At 40.3% G+C, this 24,298-nt stretch overlaps 1 protein-coding gene across 5 annotated transcripts in view; it reads left to right on the top strand.

The window, feature by feature from the left end:
- TMTC1 (transmembrane O-mannosyltransferase targeting cadherins 1) overlaps nucleotides 1-24,298 on the top strand; it is a 282,846-nt gene that overhangs the window by 132,355 nt on the left and 126,193 nt on the right. For all 5 annotated transcript variants that reach the window (XM_050748517.1, XM_050748516.1, XM_050748520.1 and 2 more), the window contains one exon: nucleotides 17,542-17,731. In XM_050748517.1, coding sequence (XP_050604474.1) covers nucleotides 17,542-17,731 — 190 coding nt within the window. The remainder of the gene's footprint in view (nucleotides 1-17,541; nucleotides 17,732-24,298) is intronic.

The following is a 24,298-nucleotide window of genomic DNA, read 5'->3' as shown; positions in this document are numbered from 1 at the left end:
GGGCCCTAACTTCTTATATCGAAACTTACAAGTACATATTACAAAAGCGGAGAGAATAGTGTAATGAGCTCCATGTTTGTCCCTATCACCCAGCTTCAGCATTTATCAACTATGCTTAATCTTATTCCATCAATAGCCCCACCCACTAACAGTCCCTCTTGTTTTCCCTGACCCGCCACAAACTGTCTGGAAACTAGTCCCAACTATAGTGCCAGTTCAGTCATCATCACTTCAGCATACAATATCTCTAAAAGATATGGCTATCTTTTAAAATATACAACCACAGTATTCTCATGGTAGCTAAAACAATATTTCCAACCATTCTTTAGTAGCATTGAGTATTCATTCCATCACACAGTTTACAAGTGTTTCAGCCTCAAGAGACCCACGGTACCTCTGCTCAGACCTGCAGGCCAGAAGTAGTCACGTACCCCCTCCAAATACAAAGGGGCTGGAAAGTGTAGCCCGCTTTGTGCCTCAGAAGAAAATCAAACAGACTGGATGAATACGTAGTTTTGTGTCTGATACAGCCTACAGTGGTGTTTTCCTTTGAAACTACAACAAGAAATGTTGAAGATCATTTTCTCTCTGAAGGAAATTCCAGGTCTAGCTTTTTAGATAACATCTTTTTCTCCCCCTCTATTCACATATCAACAAGGGTCTTCAAGCCTATTTTATGAACCACCAGAACTGAATGCCTCAGAATCCTGGGCCCTCGCGGATCTCCATTCTTTCCGTTTACCTACAACATCTATTAGCAGGTCTACGTCCCACCTGTTCGTAAAGGCTCAGATCAGTGCTGCTTCTTCAGAAAGGTTTCTCTGCTAGAAAACTTATACTGACTGCTTTCCCCTTCTAGTCTGTACACTTATTTATACCACCATGTGAATTCCTGAATACGATCATGTTTTCTTAACATTTCACCATGATCTGGTCACTGAAATAATGAATGCTTTGACTTTGCCACTGAGAGAGGGAACCTGTTGATTTTGCAATGTGAGAACTGCTCAAGAGGGCAGGTCTAGGGTGGATGGCTGGGATGACCTGAGGCCCAGGTGTCTCACCTCAGGAAGAGAGGTGACAGTTCACAGAAGTCAAAATCAGAAAGTTAGGTAGGAGCCGGGTGTGGTGGCTCACACCTGTAATCCAGGCACTTTGGGAGGCAGAAGTGGGTGGATCACTTGAGGTCAGGAGTTTGAGACCAGCCTGGCCAACATGGTGAAACCCTGTCTCTAGTAAAAATACAAAAATTAGCCAGGCATCATGGTGCACATCTGTAATCCCAGCTACTCGGGAGGCTGAGGCGAGAGAGTGGCTTGAACCTTGGGAGACAGAGGTTGCAGTGAGCTGATATCGTGCCACTGCACTTCAGCCTGGGCAACAGACTGAGACTCCTCAAGAAAAAAAAAAAGAAAGAAAAAAGAAAGTTAAGTAGGAAGATGCTCTAAATGCAGATTGAGGTACTGAATAGTTTTGCTTATAGCCCAATGGATGACAACTACCTGATGGCCCTTACAATTATCTTATGATCTTATGAGGCTTTGGCTCAGAGCCTGATACAAAATAAATCCTTAGAACATTGTTGAATAATGACTGGTGACCTTGGTTATAGTTAGCATCCTTAGAAAAGATTAAGCCTGTGTAGCCACCCTTCTGAGAAGGTTGTAACACACCTGGTATTCCACTCTGGGCACCAGAAAGTTGACTGTAATTATTATTGCACACTGTCCCACCTCATTCCCCATGCTTTGCCCAATTTTCTGTCTTCAAAACCATCTGCAAGGGTCTGTCTACTTGTAACTTTATAAAAACAGTGAAATGCTTCCTCGAAAATGATGGAATTTATATTGTGAAATATCTGGTTAACTTGCACAATTACATATATGACAAAATAAAAATACAATACAGTGTGGTTCTGATATTTATTTCCATTTGTTCTCTAGAAAGGTGGTGAGGGCGTAAGCCAGGGGTGACTATGGGAACTCTCTTTTCCTGGACCCACCTGTCCCCAGTCCTGTTTTGTCAGCTTGGTTCTCTTACTTACCTCCTCTGTCCTTTGGTTTCTCATAGCTTGAAATCTGAATGACTGTATTTATGTTAATCACAAAGAATGCTCTATTATCTTGTTTGTAGTTGTTCTAAATTTAGATTTTATTAAATTGCTCTTTTTTTAACAACTAAGAAAATTTTGTCCTCATAGATCTAAATCCCTCTATCTGTCCTATCCCACATGGAATTTCTATAGGAACAAGAGTCAGAAGTTTTCACAAGAGGTAAAAGAGGGTGAGTAGGCATAGAATTCACACAGTAAAACTGATGGATGAAAATGACAAATCAGGATGGTAGTTGGGAATTTTGACAGTGAAGCGGGGCTACAGCCGAGGGGAGAGAGTTGGGTTTGGAGTAGGAATCTAGAACCAAAAAGATAAAACCAAGGACAAGTGAATGTGGGCAGAGGTGGAGGATGGATGGGCCTGAAGACAGGTGATTGTCTAGATCCGTGCAGTCCGCCAGAGGAGCTGCGGGCCCCATATGACTACCTAGCACTTCAAATGCTAGTTTCAATGGACATGTGCTGGAAGTGTAAAGGCACACCACACTTCACAGACTTAGTAAGAAAAAAATGTAAAATATCCCATTAATAATTTTTACATTGATTATCTATTGAAATGATAATATTTTGGGTATATTCATTGAAACAAGATATATTTATGAAACTAATTCTTTATGTTTCATTTTATTCTTTTTAATGTAGCTGATAGAAAATTGAAAATTATATATACTTTCATTCTCTGTGGGATGGCACTGGCCTAGAACCAGCACTGTGCTCCTGGCTTGACCCCACGCCAGATGAGCTAGAAGGATGAGTGACTGGCGAGGCATGAGTGGCATATGCTGTAGATGCAGCACTCTGTGCAGCCTCTGTCTGCCTCTGGTTTGAATGGCCTCTTCTAATCTGCCATGTTGTGTTTTGCTCAGCTGATTCTGAGTGGTGGGAAGATTTTATTGCACTCCGCCTTAGAATTGTGCCAATTTAGAATTTGATTCTCATCTGAAAAAAAAAAAAAAGGAAAATATTCTTCAAGACCCAAGACCATAGGTGCTTATGATACTTCTTGTAAATTATCACTCAAAGTTGTGCTGTGAATAGAGCCATGAGGGGCCTTAAGAATTTATCTCAGCTAGGTAGTCAAACCTGAATGTGCCTCAAAAACACTAGGGAATCACGTTAAAGTATAAGTTCTGAAGTCCAGATGCCCAGAGGTTCTGCTTCCATGTTTTTTGTAGACTTGCATTTGAAAAGTGATAGAATAGATTTTATGTATAACCTGTCCTGTCCGAAAAGTGTCATTTGCTTCCAGATTTGCTCTTCTGTTTCTATAAGTATCTTCAGAAATGTGATCCTTTGACCTCCACTCTTGTACATCTGGGATTAAGGATAAAAACAAAAGCCAGAGTTAAGTATGGCTTCTGCATAGGGCTGGAGCCTGCAGGAGAAATATCATTTCCACTACCACAGCCATGCTTTGCTGCCTAGTAATTGGTTTTGTCTTACCAGTTTGAAGGAGATAACATAAAGCAGTCTATACTTGATGGAAGAAGTATTGCCTTTATCACATTGAAAATGGTTGTCTTTCAAATCCAGAAAGGAGATAACACAGGATTTTCAGTGAAAGGATATACAGGCTCTCTCTCAGCATCATATTTTTTCATGAGATTTGGTCCTGGATAAACAACTAGAATAGATTTGCTTAAGTGGTAGGTCTGTTTTTGCTGTTAAGAAATATAGGCAAAGGTTTCTATTTGTAGGAAAAGATGAAGATAGGAAATAACAAGATGAAACTAGCACGCAATATCTTCCACGCTCTAAAGAAGCTTCTTTCTCATCTTTCCATTTTGGTTGATGGTTTCAAAGAGACACAAAACCTTAGATCTTGATTGTTACAGCCTAGGACTCTGTGTCTTCCTTGTAGTTGCATCCCTTATAGCCCCGAACATGGGGCTATCTCATAATAACCTCAGAACATTGAATTAAAATGTTTCTTTTGTAAAATAATATATGGTGTGTTTAAAGAGAGCTATGTAAAATGAACTGCTCTGTTCTTGACTGAGCATCTAACAAAACCTTTGAAACATGTCTACAAGGGCTCTTAAAACATGTTTTTTGGGGCTGGGCGTGGTGGCTCATGCCTGTAATCCTAGCACTTTGGGAGGCTGAAGCGGGTGGATTGCCTGAGGTCAGAAGTTTGAGACCAGCGTAACAAACATGGTGAAACCCCGCCTCTACTAAAAATACAAAAATTAGCCTGGCGTGGTGGTGTGCGCCTGTAGTCCCAGCTACTCGGGAGGCTGGGGCAGAATTGCTTGAACCCGGGAGGCAGAAGTTGCAGTGAGCCGAGATTGCGCCACTGCACTCCAGCCTGGGTGACAGAGCGACACTCTGTCTCAAAAAGAAACATGTGTTTTCGAAATGAAGCTGAAGCTGTTCTGTATTTTAGAGCTATGATGACCAGACCTGAGTGAATATGAGAATCAATCAAGGAAACATGTTTAATATAAAGATTCTCTGATTCATCTCACAGAAATTCTGATTGGGTAGGTCACAAGATTGGATGACAGAATCTTTGTATCAAACAGCGGCCTACATGACCTGGGGGAGTCACCTGTTTTGAGAACCCTGGGCAAAAACTGTGTCCTCTGTAGCTGAAGAGTTCTCTGTCTGTGATACTGCCCCCATTATGTCTTTGTATTATAATATGTTCATAGAAAAATAGCTTCTTGAGGATGAAAGAAGTTATCAAGGTCAATGAGCATAGTTTTCCAAACCAGAATGAAACTATGTGGTCATAATTTGTTTAATTTGTCACAAGAAAAGGGAGAGAAGAGGGAGTCACGTGAGGGAGCTTGTGGCAGTAGAAATTTTACCTGGGGACTAGGGATGGGGTGCTGAAAAATGCAGGTCGGGATCACTTACTGACATATTATTTGTTGAAGAAAACTGTATCATCCTTTAAATCTACATATTGTATTTCCATTACAATCTTAAATCCCAGAGAAGCTGATGAAAGTTAAAGAAACACTTCTTTTATTTTCTGCTAACATTGAAACATAAAGGCCAATATTGCTTTTCACACTGAAAAAAATGCCAAGCCTGAGCTTTTATTTAAGGATTCTATTTCTTGATCCTCTAACAAACGTTTTCAGAAGTGCAATCAGTTTGATGTGTCGTTAGAGAAGATTATATATGGATTTTTAGTTTACGTCAGCCCTGCTAGGACTACGTGAAAGCTCCAGTTCTTCTGGGCTTCACTGATGAAGGAGTGAGTCAGGGTCTCAGGCGGGTGCCTCTCCGTGAGACACCAGTATTTCACCCACCGTATTTCCTTTCACCTCTCCACATTAATAAAGAAATGCTAATGGGAGACCATTTGATGCCATGGACAATTGTATTTGGAGCCAGAAAACTATCTCATGTGTGTGCAAACTCTGCTATATGCTTGCAGTGGGAATTGCATAAATTACAGCCTCTTTAAGGCAATTTTCTTTGCTGCAAGAATGAGTGTAATGCCCACTTCATAGAGATTTTGCTGTCAAATAATCCTTATACACAAATGCTTTGTAAACTAGGAAATGTCGTACATGCTAGTGGTATTTTTAATATTGTATGCGTTTCATTAATAGACCAACAGGATTCTTGTATAGACACCTGGAAACCTGAGCCTGATGCACTGTCAGCAGTCAGTTCATGCCTCCTCAATGAATGTTGAACCTGTGCTTAATAAGAGAAAGTATATGGGTTTGAAATAAACATGTTAAATCCTTTATAGAGAGAAAGATACCTTAGGCAAAAAAATGAACCCAGTATTTATTTTGCAGAAACTGTATTTGCTTTTTTGCAGATATGTGGGTAAGAAGTTGCTAACATTCTCAGACATTGAAATCCGTTTTTTCTACTCTGATGAAGCTCTCTATTAATAAGATTACTGTATTAATGGCACATGTAAAAGGTCAGCAAGACTTAATGACATTTCAGATTCACTTTATAGTTTATCCATGGTAACAAAAATTCTCATTTTAACTACATTCATTGTAGTTTAATGCAAAATAAGAAAAAATAAGCCTGGCATAGCTTTAGGAGGATATTTCAGTGTGAAGAGAGTGCCTGTAACATTGGGTGCTGAAGAGGGCTACAAAAAGGCAGCATCTTCCATCTGTGCCTCTCAACTACATGCCTGGACAACTGCAAGCCTAGCAGATATCTTTTATTGGGTTGTAGAAAAGTATATGTTTGCCCCAGGCTGAAATAAAAGTATAAACTCAAGTATTTCCAGATTCTAAGGCATTATTTTATTATCAGGCTGATTTCTTAAAACCTATAGAATCCATTTATTTTAAGACCTGGGTGCTAGGGAAATAATTATAGACAGACATAGTCACTGCTCCTGAGGAGCTTCTGTTTTAGTGGGGAGGACGGGCACATTCATGGATAGTTACAGGGCAGTGTGCCAAGCCCCAGTGTGATGGGACACCCGCCTGTCCTGGGGAGGGATGATATGGAAGGCTTGTCACAGTGAATGGTGTCTGCTCTGGGACCTGAAGCATCCAGAGGCGTTGGAGTTCAAGGACCTGTAAGAGTTGATTCCAGAAGATGAGGTGAGCTAGTCAGGTGCTGCTGTCAGAAATGTGAAACTTGAGGGTGAGGCAACTGGTGTGAAGATGACAGAAAAGGAGATGCTGGGAACGGAACTGCTAACTACGCTCAGCCTCCATTATGAACAAGCACAAGAAGCCCCTGAGCAGAGAGTGGAGGTGGAGCAAATGCTAAGAGAAGCAGAGCAGCCAGGAGAAAGGCGTGTAGCCCTCATGGAAGGGTGCTGCCTTTCTTTCTTGCAGTTGCTTAGTTTTGGTTCCCTAAGAATCTTAGTTCTACTCTGAGTTTTCTGTCTTTGAATTCTTCTGGGAATTTTTTTTTTTTAATTTCCATAAGTTATTGGGGTACAGGTGGTATTTGGTTACATGAGTAAGTTCTTCAGTGGTGATTTGTGAGATTTTGGTGCACCCATTATCTGAGCAGTATACACTGCACCATATTTGTAGTCTTCTATCCCTCGCCCCCCTCACACTCTTCCCCCAAGTCCCCAAAGTCTGTTGTGTCATTTTTATGCCTTTGCATCCTCACAGCTTAGCTCCCACATATCAGTGAGAACATATGATGTTTGGTTTTCCACTCCTGAGTTGCTTCATTTAGTCTCCAGTCTCATCCAGGTCACTGCAAATGCTGTTAATTCATTCCTTTTTATGGCTGTATAGTATTCCATCATATGTATATACATTTTTTTTTTTTTTTTTTTTTTTTTTTTTCCTTATCCACTTGTTGATTGATAGACATTTGGTTGGGTTGGTGCCACGATTTTGCTGTTGTGAATTGTGCTGCTATAAACATGCGTGTGCAAGTATCTTTTTTGAACAATGACTTATTTTCTTCTGGGTAGATACCCAGTAGTGGGATTGCTGGGTTAAATGGCAGTTCTACTTTTAGTTCTTTAAGGAATCTCCACACTGTTTTCCATAGCGGCTGTACTAGTTTACATTCTCACCAGCAGTGTAGAAGTGTTCCCTGTTCACTGCATCCACACCAACATCTACTGTTTTTTGATTTTTTGATTATGGCCATTCTTGCGGGAATGAGGTGGTATTGCATTATGGTTTTGATTTGCATTTCCCTGATCTTTAGTGATGTTGAGCATTTTTTCATGTGTTTGTTGGCCATTTGTATATCTTTTGAGAATTGTCTATTGATGTCCTTAACCCACTTTTTGATGGGATTTTTTTTTTTCTTACTGATTTGTTTGAGGATTGGTTTCAAGATTTAAAGCTCCTTTTAGCAGTTCTTGTAGTGATGGCTTGGTAATTGCGAATTCTCTCAGCATTTGTTTGTCTGAAAAAGACTATTTTTCCTTCATATAAGATGCTTAGTTTTGCTGGATACAATATTCTTCGCTGATAATTGTTTTGTTTGAGGAGGCTGAAGATAGGGCCCCAATCCCTTCTAGCTCATAGGGTTTCTGCTAAGAAATCTGCCAGTAATCTGATAGGTTTTTCCTTAAAGGTTACCTGGTGCTTCTGTCTCACAGCTCCTAAGATTCTTTCGCCTTGACTTTGGATACCTGATGACAATGTGCCTAGGCAAAGATCTTTTTGTGATGAATTTCCCAGTGTTCTTTGTGCTTCTTGTGTTTGGATGTCTAGATCTCTAGCAAGGACATGGAAGTTTTCCTCAATTGCTCCCCCCAATACGTTTTCTAAGTTTTTGGAATCCTCTTCTTCCTCAGGAACACTGATTATTCTTAGGTTTGGTCATTTAACATAATCCCAGACTTCTTGGAGGCTTTGTTTATATTTTCTTATACTTTTTTCTTTGTCTTTGTTGGATTGGGTTAATTCAAAGACCTTATCTTCAAGCTCTGAATTTCTTCTTCTACTTGTTCAATTCTATTGCTGAGACCTTCCAGAGCATTTCACATTTCTAAATGTGTGTCCAAAGTTTCCTGAAGTTTTGATTGTTTTTTCTTTAAGCTATCCGTTTCCTTGAATATTTCTCCCTTCACTTCTTGTATCATATTTTGGATTTCCTTGCACTGGGCTTCACCTTTTTCTAGTCCTTCCCTGATTAGCTTAATAACTAACCTCCTGAATTCTTTTCCAGGAAAATCAGGGATTTCTTCTTGGTTTGGATCCATTGCTGGTGAACTAGTGTGATTTTTTTTGAGGGGGTGTTGAAGAGCCTTGTTTTGTCATATTATTAGGGTTGGTTTTCTGGTTCCTTTCTCATTTGAGTAGGCTCCATCAGAGGGAAAATCTAGGACTGAAGGCTGTGGTTCAGATTCTTTTGTCCCACGGTGTGTTCCCTTGGTGTAGTACTCTCCCCGTTTTCCTATGGATGTGGCTTCCTGTGAGCCAAACTGCAGTGATTATTGTCTCTCTTCTGGATCTAGCCACCCAGTGAATCTACCAGGCTCTGGGCCGATACCAGGGGTTGTCTACACAGAGTCCTGTGATATGAGCCATCTGTGGGTCTCTCGGCCATGGATACCAGTGTCTGTTCTGGTGGAGGTGACTGGGGTGTGCAATGGGCTCCATGAGGGTTCTTAGCTTTGGTGGTTTAATGCTCTATTTTTGTGCTGGTTGGCCTCCTGCCAGGTGGTGGCACTTTCCAGAGAGCATCATCTGTGGTAGTATAGGGAGGGACTGACGGTGGGCAGAACCCTAGAACTCCCAAGAGTATATGCCCTTTGTCTTTTGCTACCAGGATGGGTAGGGAAGGACCAGCAGGTGGGGGCGGGGCTAGGTGTGTCTAAGCTCAGACTGTCCTTGGGTGGGTCTTGCTGAGGCTGCTGTAGGGGCTGGGGGTGAGATTCCCGGGTCGCTGGAGTTGTGTACCTAGGAGGATTATGGCCGCCTTTGCTGAGTCATGCAGGCTGTCAGGGAAGTTGGGAAAGCCGGCAGTTACAGGCCTCACCCAGCTCCCACACAAACCGAAGGCAGGTCTCTCTCCCACCGTGCTCCCCTCAACAACCCTCAGACCGTTTCCAGTCGGAGAGTGATACAAGGCTATCTGCCTCCCAGCTGCGTAAGAAGAGGGCTTGGTTCTTCTCCAGCCTGTGGAGTCTGTACATCGGATTCTCACCCTCCCCCGAGTTCTGGCAAGGAGGCTTCTCACCCCATTCAAATTGTTACAGATTTCAGCTAGAGATTTCCTTCTCTCTGTGTAGTTTTACCTCCTGCTTCTCTCCCGTTGGATCCCTGTGGTGCCAGACAGGAATGGCCTGCCAGGGGACCCCGTGAACTCCCAGGGCCCTTCTGTTGCTTGCTCTACCCCAGTATTTCTCTTGGCTTTCCAAATTGACTCAGCTCCGGGTAAGTCGGAAACTTCTCCCACAAACAGACCTTCAGCTTCTCCTGTTGGGGGGATGTGTTTGCGAGAGGAGGGTCTCCCTTTCCAAACACTTCCACTGTTGGGGCACTCACAGTTTTGTGGGGGGTCTCCCGGGTCCTAAAGGAGCAGTCTTCTTTCTTAAGAGGGTCTGTGGGTCCTCTTGGGATTGCTGATTTGTTCTTGCAATCAATCTGGAGCTAAAATTCACAATGCGAGCCCCCCTTGCTGCTCTGTCCGCAGCCACATCTAGTCCTGCCTCCTGTCTGCCATGATCTCGCCATACATCTCTTCTGGGAATTTTCAAAATAGTCTCTACCTTTAATTGAGCTGGATTAATTGGACCATTCATCCTTACAAGCCAGAAGAACTCCAACAGAACACAATGAGAAGCTGGTCAGAATTGCTTGGCTCTGTTTTCTTCTTTCGTTGGGTATTTGGAAATAGTCTCCCTATCTCTATGGGTCCCAGGTGCTAAGCAGCAAGTGTTCAGTACTACTGATGGGTCTCGGCCCTGGAATGCCCCATGGGGGGCACAGCACTTATCTGGCATCTTCTACTTTGCTTGCTTTTACATGATCCATTCCACTGGGGACTGTCTGTGGCTTTCTAGTGCCAGCCTTGTTTCCTGGAGCTCAGGTCCTTCTTACAGTCATATATCCTTGTCTGTAGATGGTTTTTGTTGATTTCCTTTTCTTTTGTGTCTTCTGTGCTTGTTCCACATTACCATTATGAGGTTCCTCCGTGTTGTTGCATTCATTCTCATTGCTGCATTGATTTCTATCACATGGATATTCCATTATGTATGTATGCATTTTATCGTAGATGGATATGTGAGTTGTATCCAGTTTGGCGCTATTAAGAAAAGTCCTGCTATGAACAATCTTCTAAATGTTTTTTGGTAAACACATGTGTCCGGTGCTGTTTGGGTGGAATTACTTAGGAGTAGAATTGCTAGTTCATGAAATATGCATTTATTTTGCTTTCATGAAACTGCCTATGGTTCTGCAAAGTGGTTTAATCAATTTACAGTAGTGTTTCAAAGTTCTAGTTGCTCCACATCCTCACTGATACTTGACATGATTTTTTTTTATTTTAGACTTTCTACTGGTAGTAATTTTTATCATTTTTATATTATACAATTTCTAATCCTGTACTCATAACTGTTCTTTAAAAATGACATGTGTATTTACAATTTGAAGCTATTACTCTTGGGTGGCCCTGCCTGGACTATCTCCCATCTCTCCACATACTTAATTAAATTCTGTGGAGATTCTAGGATGTCTTCCCTTCATCTTCCATTTCTCATTAATCTATCATTTCTTAGAACTCCATCGCAGTTTGATATTTATATTACACTGTTGTCAACCATGTAACATGTGTGTGTTCTCACCAGCAATGCAGTGAAAATGCTCTTGTAGAAGGCAGAGGCTAGATCATACTACCCTTTAGCACCTAGAAAGGCACACAGAATAATTACTCAATGTTTGATGAATTCAAGTGAAGTTTCCCTGTGCATTGAGGACGGTAGTGCAGGAAGTAGCTTTCTTTGGATAGTTCTGGAGAAGGTTATGGGCAGGGGAAGAAGATGCTAAAGACAGTAATTACCAGGTAATGCCTGTGTAGGCCTGTCATGGCTAGGGCACAGTGAGGCAGAGACCCTTTGAAACATCAATAGTAATTCAGGAGTTATGAAAATGAAAACAGGCAAGAGTCTGGGAGGGAGCAGGACAGATCACCAAAACCTAGCTGCGAAATGGGAGTTCCCTTATCCCCCTCGCAGGGTGTGTGATAGGGGGAGTGGCTCGCTTCTTAGGTGCCCCGCTGCTCAAACCCTTAGCAGAAGCATGCAGACCAGCAGGTCATGGGGAGCATTTTTGGCACCAACCCCATGGCAGCATCTAAGGTTGAGTGTATACAGCTGCTGAAGCCCTGGTGGGTGTGTGTTACCATGTGCTCTTTCAGCTTTGCCGTCTGCAGGCGGCTTGTGTTAATCAGCTCAATTAGACTCTCTGCCTTATCGCCAGGACAGAGGGCTTTCTATATCCTGGGTTCTTGCCCTAGTGTACCAGAAAAATCAGATCACATGTGGGCTTGGAGGATGGGTTGAAAGGTTTTATTGAGTGGTAGAAGTAGCTCTCAGTGACATGGATGACATGGATGGGGATCCAGAAGGGAGATGGAGTGGGAAGGTGGTCTTCCCCTAGAGTCTGGCCGATCGCCCCCAGCTGAATTCCGTGTCATTCCACCATCGAAGTCCTGCCAGTGTCTGCTGGGGTCTGTTGGTGTGCTCTTCTGCTCCTCTCTATGTCCAGCCATTTGTATCTGTGCTCGCTAGGGTCTCGGGGTTTTATGGGCACAAGATAGGGATCATGGTGGGCCAGAGTGGTTTTGGAAAATGCAACATTTTGGCACAAAAACAGGAGTGCCTGTTCTCACTTAGGTCCATGAGCACAAGCCTGAGGGTGGAGCCCTAGCTAGGGACCCTGCCCTTCTCTACCCAGCACTTCCCTGTCCGCCTCCTGTGTCAGCGGTATCAGTAGAGTCTGGCCTGGGTGGGGTGCTCCTCACCAGTGGTATATTGACAGTTGGCAAATGCCCTTCCTAAGAGGAGGTGAGTGTGTACAGTGGACCCAATGTCCTGTATTTATAAAATGATAAAAGATTTTGTAGGCAAAAGTAAAAGAAAGATCCTATGAGCAATAACTTTTTTATGTAAAGCAAGCAAGAACTGTATATTTCTGCTTGCAGTACCTGATTTTTTCATATGTACCTATCACAGACGTCTTTCTAGGGCAAAGAAATATGTTAGGCTCATGTTATTTCTTAGCCAGATAGGTTTTTGCTGAGGCAAAGAACAGAATTTATGTATATGCTTGCACTTAAAACGCTTTGATTTTTTTCTCGATAAAAATGAAGATTTAGATGTGAAGAGCCACACAGTTTTGTTAGGTGCAATTTGATGAATGCCATTTTCCCCACAGTCTCAGCTTCAGCTTGCCTTTCCCTTTCATGTTTTTCGGCCACTAAACCTCTTTACTCTTTTCTGGCTTATCAATGAAAATGCATGACTAAATTGTTTAAGCTGAATTCCTGGCTTTCTGTGCTGTATATTCCATTTTGTTGGCAAGATATTCTTGTGACTTTCCTTCTGTTCACAGAATTTGTGGTAGAAAATTGGTAAAATCATTTTGGTTTTGCACTTGCTTTAAAAAAGATAACACAGCAGGGCAGAGATATTCGACAGATTATTTTGCTTCTGAAATTATAGCAGAAATAAGATGATTTGCTTCAACGTAATTCACCGTGAAAGAATTAAAAAGAAATACTGTAGCCGTTGGACAGCTAGCTGAACTATCCCCTCCACCCCCTTCCTCCAGTGTAATTAGCTTTTGGAGTGATTCCAAATGGCTTCTTTGTTTGTCGTTGTTGTTCTTTTGTGGGGTTTTTTTTTTCTCTCTCATTTTGTTTTGTTTCATTTTGAAACAGGATCTTGCTCTGTTGCTCCAGGCTGCAATGCAGTGGCACAATCACTGCTCACTCCAGCCTTGACCTCCCTGGCTAAAGTGATCCATCTCAGCCTCTGGAGTAGCTGAGACTACAGGTGTGTGCCACCACACACAGCTAAGCTTTCTTTAAAAAACTTTTTTGTAGAGATGAGGCCTTGGTGTGTTGCCTAGGCTTATGTCAAATTCTGGGGCTCAAGCAGTCCTCCCAGCTAGGGCTCCCAAGGTGCTGAGATTACAGGCATGAGGTACCATGCCCAGCTCACTGCACCCTCCGCCTCCCAGGTTCAAGTGATTCTCCTGCCTCATCCTCCCAAATAGCTGGGAATACAGGTGTGCACCACCACACCCGCCTAATTTTTGTATTTTTAGTAGAGAAGGGGTTTCACCATGTTGGCCAGGATGGTCTTGATCTCTTGACCTCGTGATCCACCCACCTTGGCCTCCCGAAGTGCTGGGATTACAGGTGTGAACCATCGTGAAAGCATTTTTCTTTTGGTAATATGTAAATAACTATGTTGAGATTATAACTTAAAAAAAATTTTGTTATATTTGTTTTTTGTCAATACAGTATTGCACATCTAGAAGACATAAAGAACTGAGGTCAACTTGCAGAGCAAGGCCAAAACGTAAACTCAAAATTAAATAATACATTCTGCATAGCAGTTCCGAATGTTCCATAGTCAAGCCATAGGGTGGAAATAAGATAATAAAGTGTTACTATTGCAATTCTATTGCCTTTTGCCCTAGTTAAAAAGTAGAGAAAGTGGCATGAAGTACCCCACATGCATGCCATCTTCTAGTCTCAATAATAATAACTCCTGGTCATCTTGTTTCATCCATATCCCACCTACTTACTTTCCCTTCCTCTTAGTCAATTATTTTAAAGCAAATCCCAGACATCATTTTATTTCATATGTGTGTATGTTAGTATATATTTTTTAAAATACAAGTACTCTTAAAAAAAATTACCACAGTACTATTATCACACTTTAATAGTGATTGTCCCCAGCCAATTCTCTCTCTATCCAATCAGTATTTCAGTTTATTCTGATTGTGTCCTAAGTGGTTATTTTTAATAGAGGTTTGTTTGGATTAGCATCTAAACAAAATCTGCACTTTGCTTGATGTGTCTCTGAAGTTTCTTTTAATTTGCAGATGTCCTTTTCCTCCTTCTCTTCCCATAATTACAAGGTACTTGTTTAAGAATCTGGGCCCTTTGTTTCCCACAGTCTGGATTTTGCACACTGCATCCCTGTGGTGTGATGCGGCATGTTCTGTTGTTTCCTGTCTTTGCTATAAACTGACAATTAGATTTAGGACTTGATTAGTTCAGGTTTGATTTTGTTTTTTCTTTTGACTTCGTAAGCATGGTGTGTATTTCCATAAGGAGGACATCAGGCTGTTCATTTCCCTTTCAGTGATGTTAAAGTTGATTAGTCAGTTCTAGGCACCTGGATTAGCCTGATTTAACTATTATAAATAAAGGACCTCACTGGCTTTTCACCTAATAAGTTAAGCAGTCATTGATGATCATTGCCATTGATGATCATGCCTAGATCTATTATTTCCTCAAAAAGGGGATAATAGTTTTAAAGTCATTTTAAGAGCTGGGATGTGACTGAGAGGCAGAGCTACCCAACTTTTTCTTCTAAGTTTGAATGTTCACTACTTACCTGAAAAACTAAGTCATAGAGAACCTTTAGTGGCCTGAAAAGTAGATGACATCAGCCTGAAAGCTCTGTGAAAAAAGAAGCCCAAAATGATTCAATCACTTTTCTGTGGAGATGGCATTCTCAGGCAACAATTTCGCAGGTCCAAGCCTAAAAGATAAACAGCATTTTTTTTTTTTTGGTCATTTTTTTTTTGTTGCTGTTAAATAGCAAAGCCTGAACTTTATCAAACTTTCAGTGTATACTATTCTATTTGTATATTACCTTTTAGTTAAAAATTAACAGAGGGGAAAGGGTTGAGCATGGTTGAAATAGCCATGCCTCTTTCTTTTTTTTTTTTTTTTTTTTTTTAAGACGGAGTCTCGCTCTGTCACCCAGGCTGGAGTGCAGTGGCCGGATCTCGGCTCACTGCAAGCTCCGCCTCCCGGGTTCATGCCATTCTCCTGCCTCAGCCTCCCAAGTAGCTGGGACTACAGGCGCCCGCCACCTCACCCAGCTAGTTTTTTGTATTTTTTAGTAGAGAGGGGGTTTCACCGTGTTAGCCAGGATGGTCTCGATCTCCTGACCTCGTGATCCACCCCTCTCGGCCTCCCAAAGTGCTGGGATTACAGGCTTGAGCCACCGCGCCCGGCCAGCCATGCCTCTTTCAACCCATGTCTTTGTTGGGGTTTGAGAGTCTGAGCAGTAAATAATCTGCCTCCTGCTCTGCAGCCTGATGGCTGTGGATGATTTTCCTTTCCACCACTGACCTTCAAACAGTAAGAGGGGAGGGGAGGAGAGAACTGAGGTGCTTTAAACCAGTAGCTATTTGTTGACAGGAATTCAGGGTCAACTGATGCTTCGCACTAGAAAGTAACTTGGAAATTATCTCATCTAATGTCTTCGCCAATCCAAGATTCCCTCTAAAAAAGCCTGACAAATGAGGGAGAACCTCTCTTCACACTCTGTACTCTTACGGTGTTCATCTGTTTCCTTCTGCCTGTTTAATTCAGTGTGTCCTATTTTCACTATTGGATTATACATTCCTTGAGGACAAGGAATTCATCTAATTCTTCTGTTTAATTCCAAGTAAGTTGACAAACACAGTCAGATATGTGCTGAAGTGGTGAACACAGATTTCATTCCATCACTACTGACAGTAGGGGAAGGAGCAGAGCTTCATTCTGATTTTTGCAGAGGTGACTGGGCCTTTCAAAGGGAGGTTGAGGGAGTGGGTGGAGTGTGGGGCTCAGTAGAGTCAGAGAGGTGAAGACTTATAGAGCGTTGATCCCTGTAGATGCGATGAGGCCAGCTGTGTCCGCTGGCTGACAGTTACCAAAGTTAAAATTCTGTGCTCCCAGAGATTGGGAGACAGAGGCCTGTCCTTCCTGATGATTACATTTCATAGAAATGGCTCTCGGGTCCTTGACGGAGATGCTTCTGTGTTGTAAGAGATAAGTATCCACAGTCGTAAGCACATTTTTGTAAATGCTGTAAGAAAAGGATGTTGGGGGCCTGTTGTTAGGTGTTGACTAGAGCAAAGAATAAATTCTCCTGACAGCATTTCTCAGGTAAGCATTTTAATGAGAGGCTGGGGTCATCCCAGGGACACAGCCTTATGCTGAGGCAATGCTAGAGTTTGATCATCTCCTAGATTCAACAAAGATGCTATGTGCAGTTCTCAAGGGTCTAGAACACTGCTTAATTAATGTATTGAATGGATGAATTTAAATAAATTCAATTTTCTCTATCCCCAAAATGAGGCAAACAAGTAGAATGCCTTCCACTTTACCTTAGTGCCTAGTTGCAGCCAGGAAACAGGCATAACACCTCCTCCATCCATTGTCCCTCTGTCCACCTGGCTGTCCTTGTCATCAAGGACACCTGCAGTTTCCCTCCTACCAAGTCCTGGCCCCTCAGTGTGTGAGTAAGAGGTATTAGCTCCATACCACAAATACTTTGATTTTTTGAAATAACTCAATATAGATCAGTGTATTATAAAAATGATGAAATATTTTCAAATCTACTGCGGGATTCTGGGCACTATTAAGAAGGGACAGTTCAAATGTCTCTTATCCAAGGAATCATGTCTGAAACAGTGACATTTCTGTCATGTGCTTTTGTCAGACATTTCCTTCATAGCATTTATTTCTGGTTGTAATATATTTATTTGTATGATAATTTTAAAATATATGTCATGGAAACTGTATCTGTATTTGTTTACCATTAAAAGGTCAGCACCTCAGAGTGGCTAGAACCTATTAGATATATCCCAAATCTATCAATTTAATAAATAAATGAGTAAATGGCTTTCCATCTTCCATTGTCTTCTCCTCCAAGATAACATTGACTGGGTAGAAATGCTATTTAATAAAATTATGGTGACTGAATGCTTACAGAATATCATGGTTCTGGAGCAGTGTTTCAGTGATTCTTCTTCTCTTTATAGATTCCTCACCTATTCCTACCTCTTAGCGTTCAACGTGTGGCTTCTGCTTGCACCTGTGACCCTGTGCTATGACTGGCAGGTCGGCAGTATTCCTTTGGTGGAGACCATATGGGACATGCGGAACTTAGCCACCATCCTTCTGGCAGTTGTGATGGCCTTATTGAGCCTGCACTGCTTAGCAGCCTTTAAGGTAATTTTTTCAAAAATAGAATGAACTCTGCATTTGAAGACAGATATTCTATGCCCATAATGTTCTTTTTTGTGCAGGTGGTCTGGGTGTACATTGAATCTCCTCTCTTTGTGTATTTAAATGTTTTGTAGCTGGTAATAATATACCATGGCCACTTTATAGATTTTTTGACTGTTTCTACTAACCCTGTATTGATCTGAAGCTTGATGTTTGTAAATGAGAAGTTACTGCTGTGGTTGGCTAATTTTCAAAGTAATTTATTTGATTTAATATAATGATAAATGAAATTGTGGTAAATAACCTATTTATAAATGCTTAAAATGTGGTTAAGACTCTACTTTCATAAATGAATGCCAGAGGTAGTTGGGTCATTTCTCCCACTACCTCCCCCAAAAGTATAAAACTACAAAATTATTAAATACAACTATTTCAAAAATGACCAAAGACCAAAGGCAAATATTCTAGTTCATTCTCATGCTGCTATAAGGACATACCTGAGACTGAATAATTTATAAAGGAAAGAGGTTTAGTTAGCTCACAGTTATACAGGGCTGGGGAGGCCTTAGGAAACTTACAGTCAGGGCAGAAGGGGAAGCAAACATGTCCTTCTTCACAAGGCGGCAGGAGAGAGAATAATGAGTGTCCAGTGAAGGGGAAAGTCCCTTATAAAACCATCATATCTAGTGAGAACTACCTCACTATCACAAAGAGCAGAATGGGGGAAACTGCCCCCATGATTTAATTATCTCCACTTGGTCCGCACAACATGTGGGAATTATGGGAACTACAATTCAAGATGAGATTTGGGTGGTGACACAGACAAATCATTTCAGCAAAAAACTTGAAAATGTTTACTTATGAAAAACTGCTACTCCATTGGATAAGATGCTTTTACCTGAAGGTGAGTTCTCTCCATCCTGTCAGATCTAGCAGTAAAAATCCATAAGTTTACTGGTTGGAATTGGCTGGTAAACTTTGGAAAGTTTTACAATTTTGGAAAAATTTGATTTGGGAAAGAAACAGGGCAGCAAAAATTTAAGGGAAAGTTTTGGAAGCAAGAGAAATATAGAAGAGCAGAGGTAATATACTCTCCATGCATTCATGGCTGTTAAACGACATATGCACAAGCAAAATTAAAAGCTCTGGGAGACTTATTTGCTGCAAGTTTGTATGCATTCTTCAGCACATACACAAGTTGAGCAGCAGAGATTGGGAAATTCACTGGCGTGAGTTATCCATGTATAACCTCTGCCCAAATCATTGACTGATCACAAAGCCATGTTGGCACAAGAGAGATCCCCAGAAATCCAGGCAAAAGAAGAAAAGAACTGAGTAATAATTTCAGCATTCTGCAGAGAAACAGATTTTCTAGTTTGAGTCTATGGAGGCTCATCAAATGTATTCAAACAGGAAAACCAACAATTTCAGAAGAACAAAATAGAATCTAGGGTCCCTACAATGTATGACATGCAACACCCAGTTTAACCAAAGATTACTAGATATGCGAAGAAACAGGAGTGTGTGACCAAACTCATTTTTTTTTTTAATGTCAATAGGAAATGGAATAGAATTGAGAATTCAGGGCTAAATCCACACTAATGGGATCAACTGATTTTTGACATAGTTATCAAAGTAATTCAATGGAGAAAAAATGGTCTTTTAAAAATGTAACTGAATATCTGTAAGGAAAAAATATGAATCTTAATCCTTACATTATACAGTATACATAAATTAATTCTAAGTGGATCATAGCCCTAAACAAAAAAGTAAATTACACCATAATTTCTAAAAGAAAAGGAGAAAATCTTTGTGAATTTGACTTAAGCAAATATTTCTTAGAACATTTAATGTGAAAACTGTAAAAGAAAAAGTTGATAAATTGGACATCTTCAAAATTAAATATTCTTTTCATCAAAAGATAATGTGAATTAAATGAAGAGGCAAGCCACAAATTGGGAGAAAATATTTGTAAAGCATAAATCTACAAAGGCCTTGTATCTGGAATATTTGAAGTGCTCTTAAAACGCAATAATAAGAAGACAAAAACTAAAATGGAGAAAAGATTCAAGTGGACACTTCACAGAAGAAGATATGCAAAATTTTTTAACAAATACATGAAAAGATGCTCAGCATCATTAGTCATTAGGGAACTTCAAATTAAATCCACAAAGAGATACCATTATACTCTCACTATAATGACTATCATTGAAAAGATTCCCAACACTGAGTATTGGCCAATGTGGAGCAACTGGAATCCTCATACATTACTGATGGGAATAAAAAATGATACAGACACTTTGGAAAAATTTGGAAGTTTCTTAAAAAGTTAAACATAAAATTAAACAGATCTATCCATTTCCACCTACTGAAAAGAAATGAAAACATGTCCACATGAATATCTTGTCTGTGAATATTCATACAGCTTTATTTATAATATCAGACAGATTGGGAAAAATCCAATGACCTAACATGCAATTGGACAAACTCAGAGTCATCAATTATTCAGAAATTTTAAGGAACAAACTACGAATACATAAAACAATGTGGATGGACATGAATGAACATGGTGCTAAATGAAAGAAACCAGACATATAAGAGTATATGCTATATGATATGGTTTGGCTGTGTCCCCACCCAAATCTCATCTTGCATTATAGTCCCCATAATCCCCACATGTCATGGGAGGGACCCTGTGAGAGATAATTGACTCATGGGGGCAGTTACCCACATGCTGTTCTTGTGATAGTGAGAGAGTTCTCATGAGATCTTTTGGTTTTATAAGGGGTTTTTCTCCCTTTGCTCAGCACTCATTCTGTCTCCTGCTGCCCAAGGTCCCTGCTTCCTCTTCACCTTCCACTATGATTATAAATTTCCTGAGACCTCCCCAGCCATGCAGAACTGTGAGTCAATTAAACCTGTTTTCTTTATAAATTACCTAGTCTTGGGTATTTCTTCATAGCAGCATAAAAACAAACTAAATACCCTATATGATTCCATTCATGTGAAATTCTAAAAAAAGGCGTAATGACAGAACACATGTGGGGTTGGAGGTTGACTATAACTTGAAATAATATTTTGAGGTGTTTTATGCTTTTTAAAATATGACTGTGGTAGTGAAACTCACCAAAATATATACTTAAAATGGGTGAATTTGTTGTATGGTAACTTTACCTCAATAAAGTATAAAAAATGATGAAATACTGCAAATAGGTAAAAGTCTGGAATGAATACAGAACTGAAATTTAAACATAAAACATAAGGACAGTCCTGAAAATTGAATGAAAAAAATTTGCATGATTAAAACACCTTTTAAAAATTGAAGTGAAAGTTATATAACATACAATTAACTATTTTAAAGAGTACAATTTAGTGGCATTTAGTGTATTTACAGTGTTATACAACTGCCAGCACTTTCTAGTTTCAAAGCTTTTTCATTACCCCATAAAACAACCGCATACTTATTAAGTAATCACTCTCAGCTTTCCCCTCCTCCATCCCCTGATAACCTTTAATTTGCTTTCTGTCTCTATTAATTCGCCTATTCTGGGTATAGAATATAAAAGGAGGGTGACCCCAAAATGTCCGAGACTGGCCTCAGCCAATTTAGAAAGTTTATTTTGCCAAGGTGAAGGACACACCTGTGACACAGCCTCAGGAGGTCCTGACTACAAGTGCCCTATGTGGTAGGGGTACAGCTCGCTTTTGTACATTTTAGGGAGACCTGAGACATCAATCATACATGTAAAACATACATTGGCTTGATATGGAAGGGCAGAACAACTTGAAGGGTGGAGGCACGTCCAGGTCATAGGTAGCTTTAAAAATTTTCTGATTGGCAATTTGTTGAAAGAGTTATTATCAATAGAAAGGAATGCCTGAGGCCAGGCATGGTCCCTGATGCCTGTAACCCCAGCACTTTGGGAGGCCGAGGCGAGCAGAAAACTTGAGGCCAGGAGTTCAAGACCAGCCTGGCCAACATGGCGAAACCCCATCTCTACTAAAAAAACAAAAATTAGCCGGGCATGGTGGTATGCGCCTGTAGTTCTAGCTACTTGTCAGGCTAAGGTGGAAGAATCTCTTGAACCCAGGAGGTGGAGGTTGCAGTGAGCCGAGATCACACCATTGCACTCCAGCCTGGGTGACAGAGCGAAGTCTGTCTCAAAATAATAATAATAATAATAATAATAATAATAATAATAAAATGTAAAAAGAAAGGAATGCCTGGGTTACAATAGAGGGTTGTAGAGACCTTGTTTTTACCATGCAGATGAAGCCTCCAAGTAGCAGGCTTTAGAGAGAATAGACTGTAAATGTTTCTTATGAAGTCTATGTTGATGTTAGTGCTGGTGGGGTATAATGAGGTATGTCCAACCCGCTCTTTCATCATGGCCTGAACTAGATTTTCAGGTAACTCTGGAAACCCCTTGAGCAAGAGGAGGGGTCCGTTCAGATGGCTGAAGGCCTTACAATTTTATTTTTTGTTTACAGGAGTAATAAAACATGTGATCTTCTATGTCTGGCTTCTTTCACTTAGCACCATATTCTTGACATTCACTGAAGTTGTAGCACGCTGTTCCTTCTCATGGCTGAGTCATATTCCATTGTATGTAATGTAGGGGCAGAAAAACTCCACCTCCATCCACTTAGGGTCCTGCGTATGTTCAGTAATTAAATTGACATAAGATAAATGGGCAAAAACATACACATTTATTTAATACAAGTTTTACATGTCACAGGTGCCCTCATAAAGAATTAAAGAGTCAAAGAAGCAGTTGAAGTCTGTTACTTATAAATTGGATTGGACAAAGAATAGTAAATAGTGAAGGTATAACTAAATTATGTGGGGAAGCTTAGAAGATAAGAGTTACTTTAACAAGGTCTGTACATGATTCTCTCCGGTTATATTTCTCATCTTTGAGGGTAAGGAAGCTGCGTCTTTTTGGTATGGGGAGGGCATCTTTCACATGAGAATCGTATTTTCTGCTTTAAGAAATAACAAGAAGATTAAAGTGATCTTTTTACATCTGCTGTTTTTCAAATGTTTTTAACTTATATTCAAGTAATTTAAGTAAATGTACCAGAATATTTAATACCTTTAGCATATACCACAATTTGCTTATCCATTTATTCATAGATGGACATTCAATGTTTTCCTACTTTCAATGTTTTTTTTTTCTTTTTGGACTACTAAAAATAACACCACTGTACATATTTGTGTACAAGTTTCTTTGTGGATATATATTTTCATTTCTCTAGAGCATATAACTAGGAGTGGAATTACTGAGTCATAAAGTAATTCAACTTTTAACTTTTTGAAGAAATGACAAACTTCCATAGTGGCTGCACCGTGTTGCATTCCCTCCAGCAATGTACAAGAGCTCATATTTCTCTGCATCCCAACCAACACTTGTTATTTATCTTTTGTTATTTTAATTAAAGCTATCCTACTGAGTCTGAAGAGGTAACTTATTGTTGTTGTGATTTGCATTTCCTTAATGATCAATGAAGTTGAGCATCCTTTCACATGCTTATTGGTCATCCTCATTATATCTTCTCTGGAGAAATGTCTATTTAGGTCCTTTGCCCACTTTTTAATTGGGTTGTCTTTTTGTTGTTGAGTTGTAAGAGTTATTTATATATTCAGGATATTAAATCCCTAAAAGATATTTGATTTGCAAATACTGTCTATCATTCCATAGCTTGGCCTTTTACATTCTTGATAATGTCCTTTGATGCACAAAAGTTTTTAATTTTTTTGAGATGGAGTTTCGCCCTTGTTGCCTAGACTGGAGTGCAATGGCACGATCTCAGTTCACTGCAATGTCTGCCTCTCAGGTTCAAGCGATTCTCCTGCCTCAGCCTCCTGAGTAGCTGGGATTACAGGCACCTGCCACCACGCTCAGCTCATTTTTTATATTTTTAGTAGAGACAGGGTTTTGCTATGTTGGCCAAGCTGGTCTTGAACTCCAGACCTCAGGTGACCCACCTGCCATGGCCTCCCAAAGTGCTGGGATTACAGGCATGAGCCACCATGCCTGACCAAAAGTTTTTAAGTTTTGTGAAATCCAGTTTAGCAATGCTTTTCTTTTTCTATCATGCTTTTACTGTCAAATCTAAAAATGCATGGCCAAATTCAAGGTCATCAAGATTTACGACTGTTTTCTTCTAAGAGTTTTGTGGTGTTAGCTTTTATATTTAGGTCATTGATTCATTTTGAGTTAATCTTTGGGTGTGCAGTGAAGTAGGGATCCAACTTCATTCTTTTGCATGTGCTTATCCAGTTTTCTCTGCATCATTTTTTGAAGAAGGTATTCTTTCCCCCCAAACACCTTATTTTAAAGTAACCATCTGATACATCTTGTTGTAAATGAATTTTATAAAGCAAGGATCATGTAAATAACCATCCTCAAGAAACTCTGGCATGCCAATTAGTTACATAAACTTGAGCTCAAATTTCACCTTGTTAGTAAGGCCTACTTTAACCATCCTATTTAAAAGGTAGTCATATACTCTCTACTCCTTTCTTTATCTTCCTTTTACTTTTTAACTCCCTTCACTTAAACTTCA

This window comes from Macaca thibetana, chromosome 11 (genome assembly GCF_024542745.1).
Source record: "Macaca thibetana thibetana isolate TM-01 chromosome 11, ASM2454274v1, whole genome shotgun sequence".
NCBI lineage: Eukaryota > Metazoa > Chordata > Mammalia > Primates > Cercopithecidae > Macaca > Macaca thibetana.
This window is presented reverse-complemented; position numbering and strand designations above follow the sequence as displayed.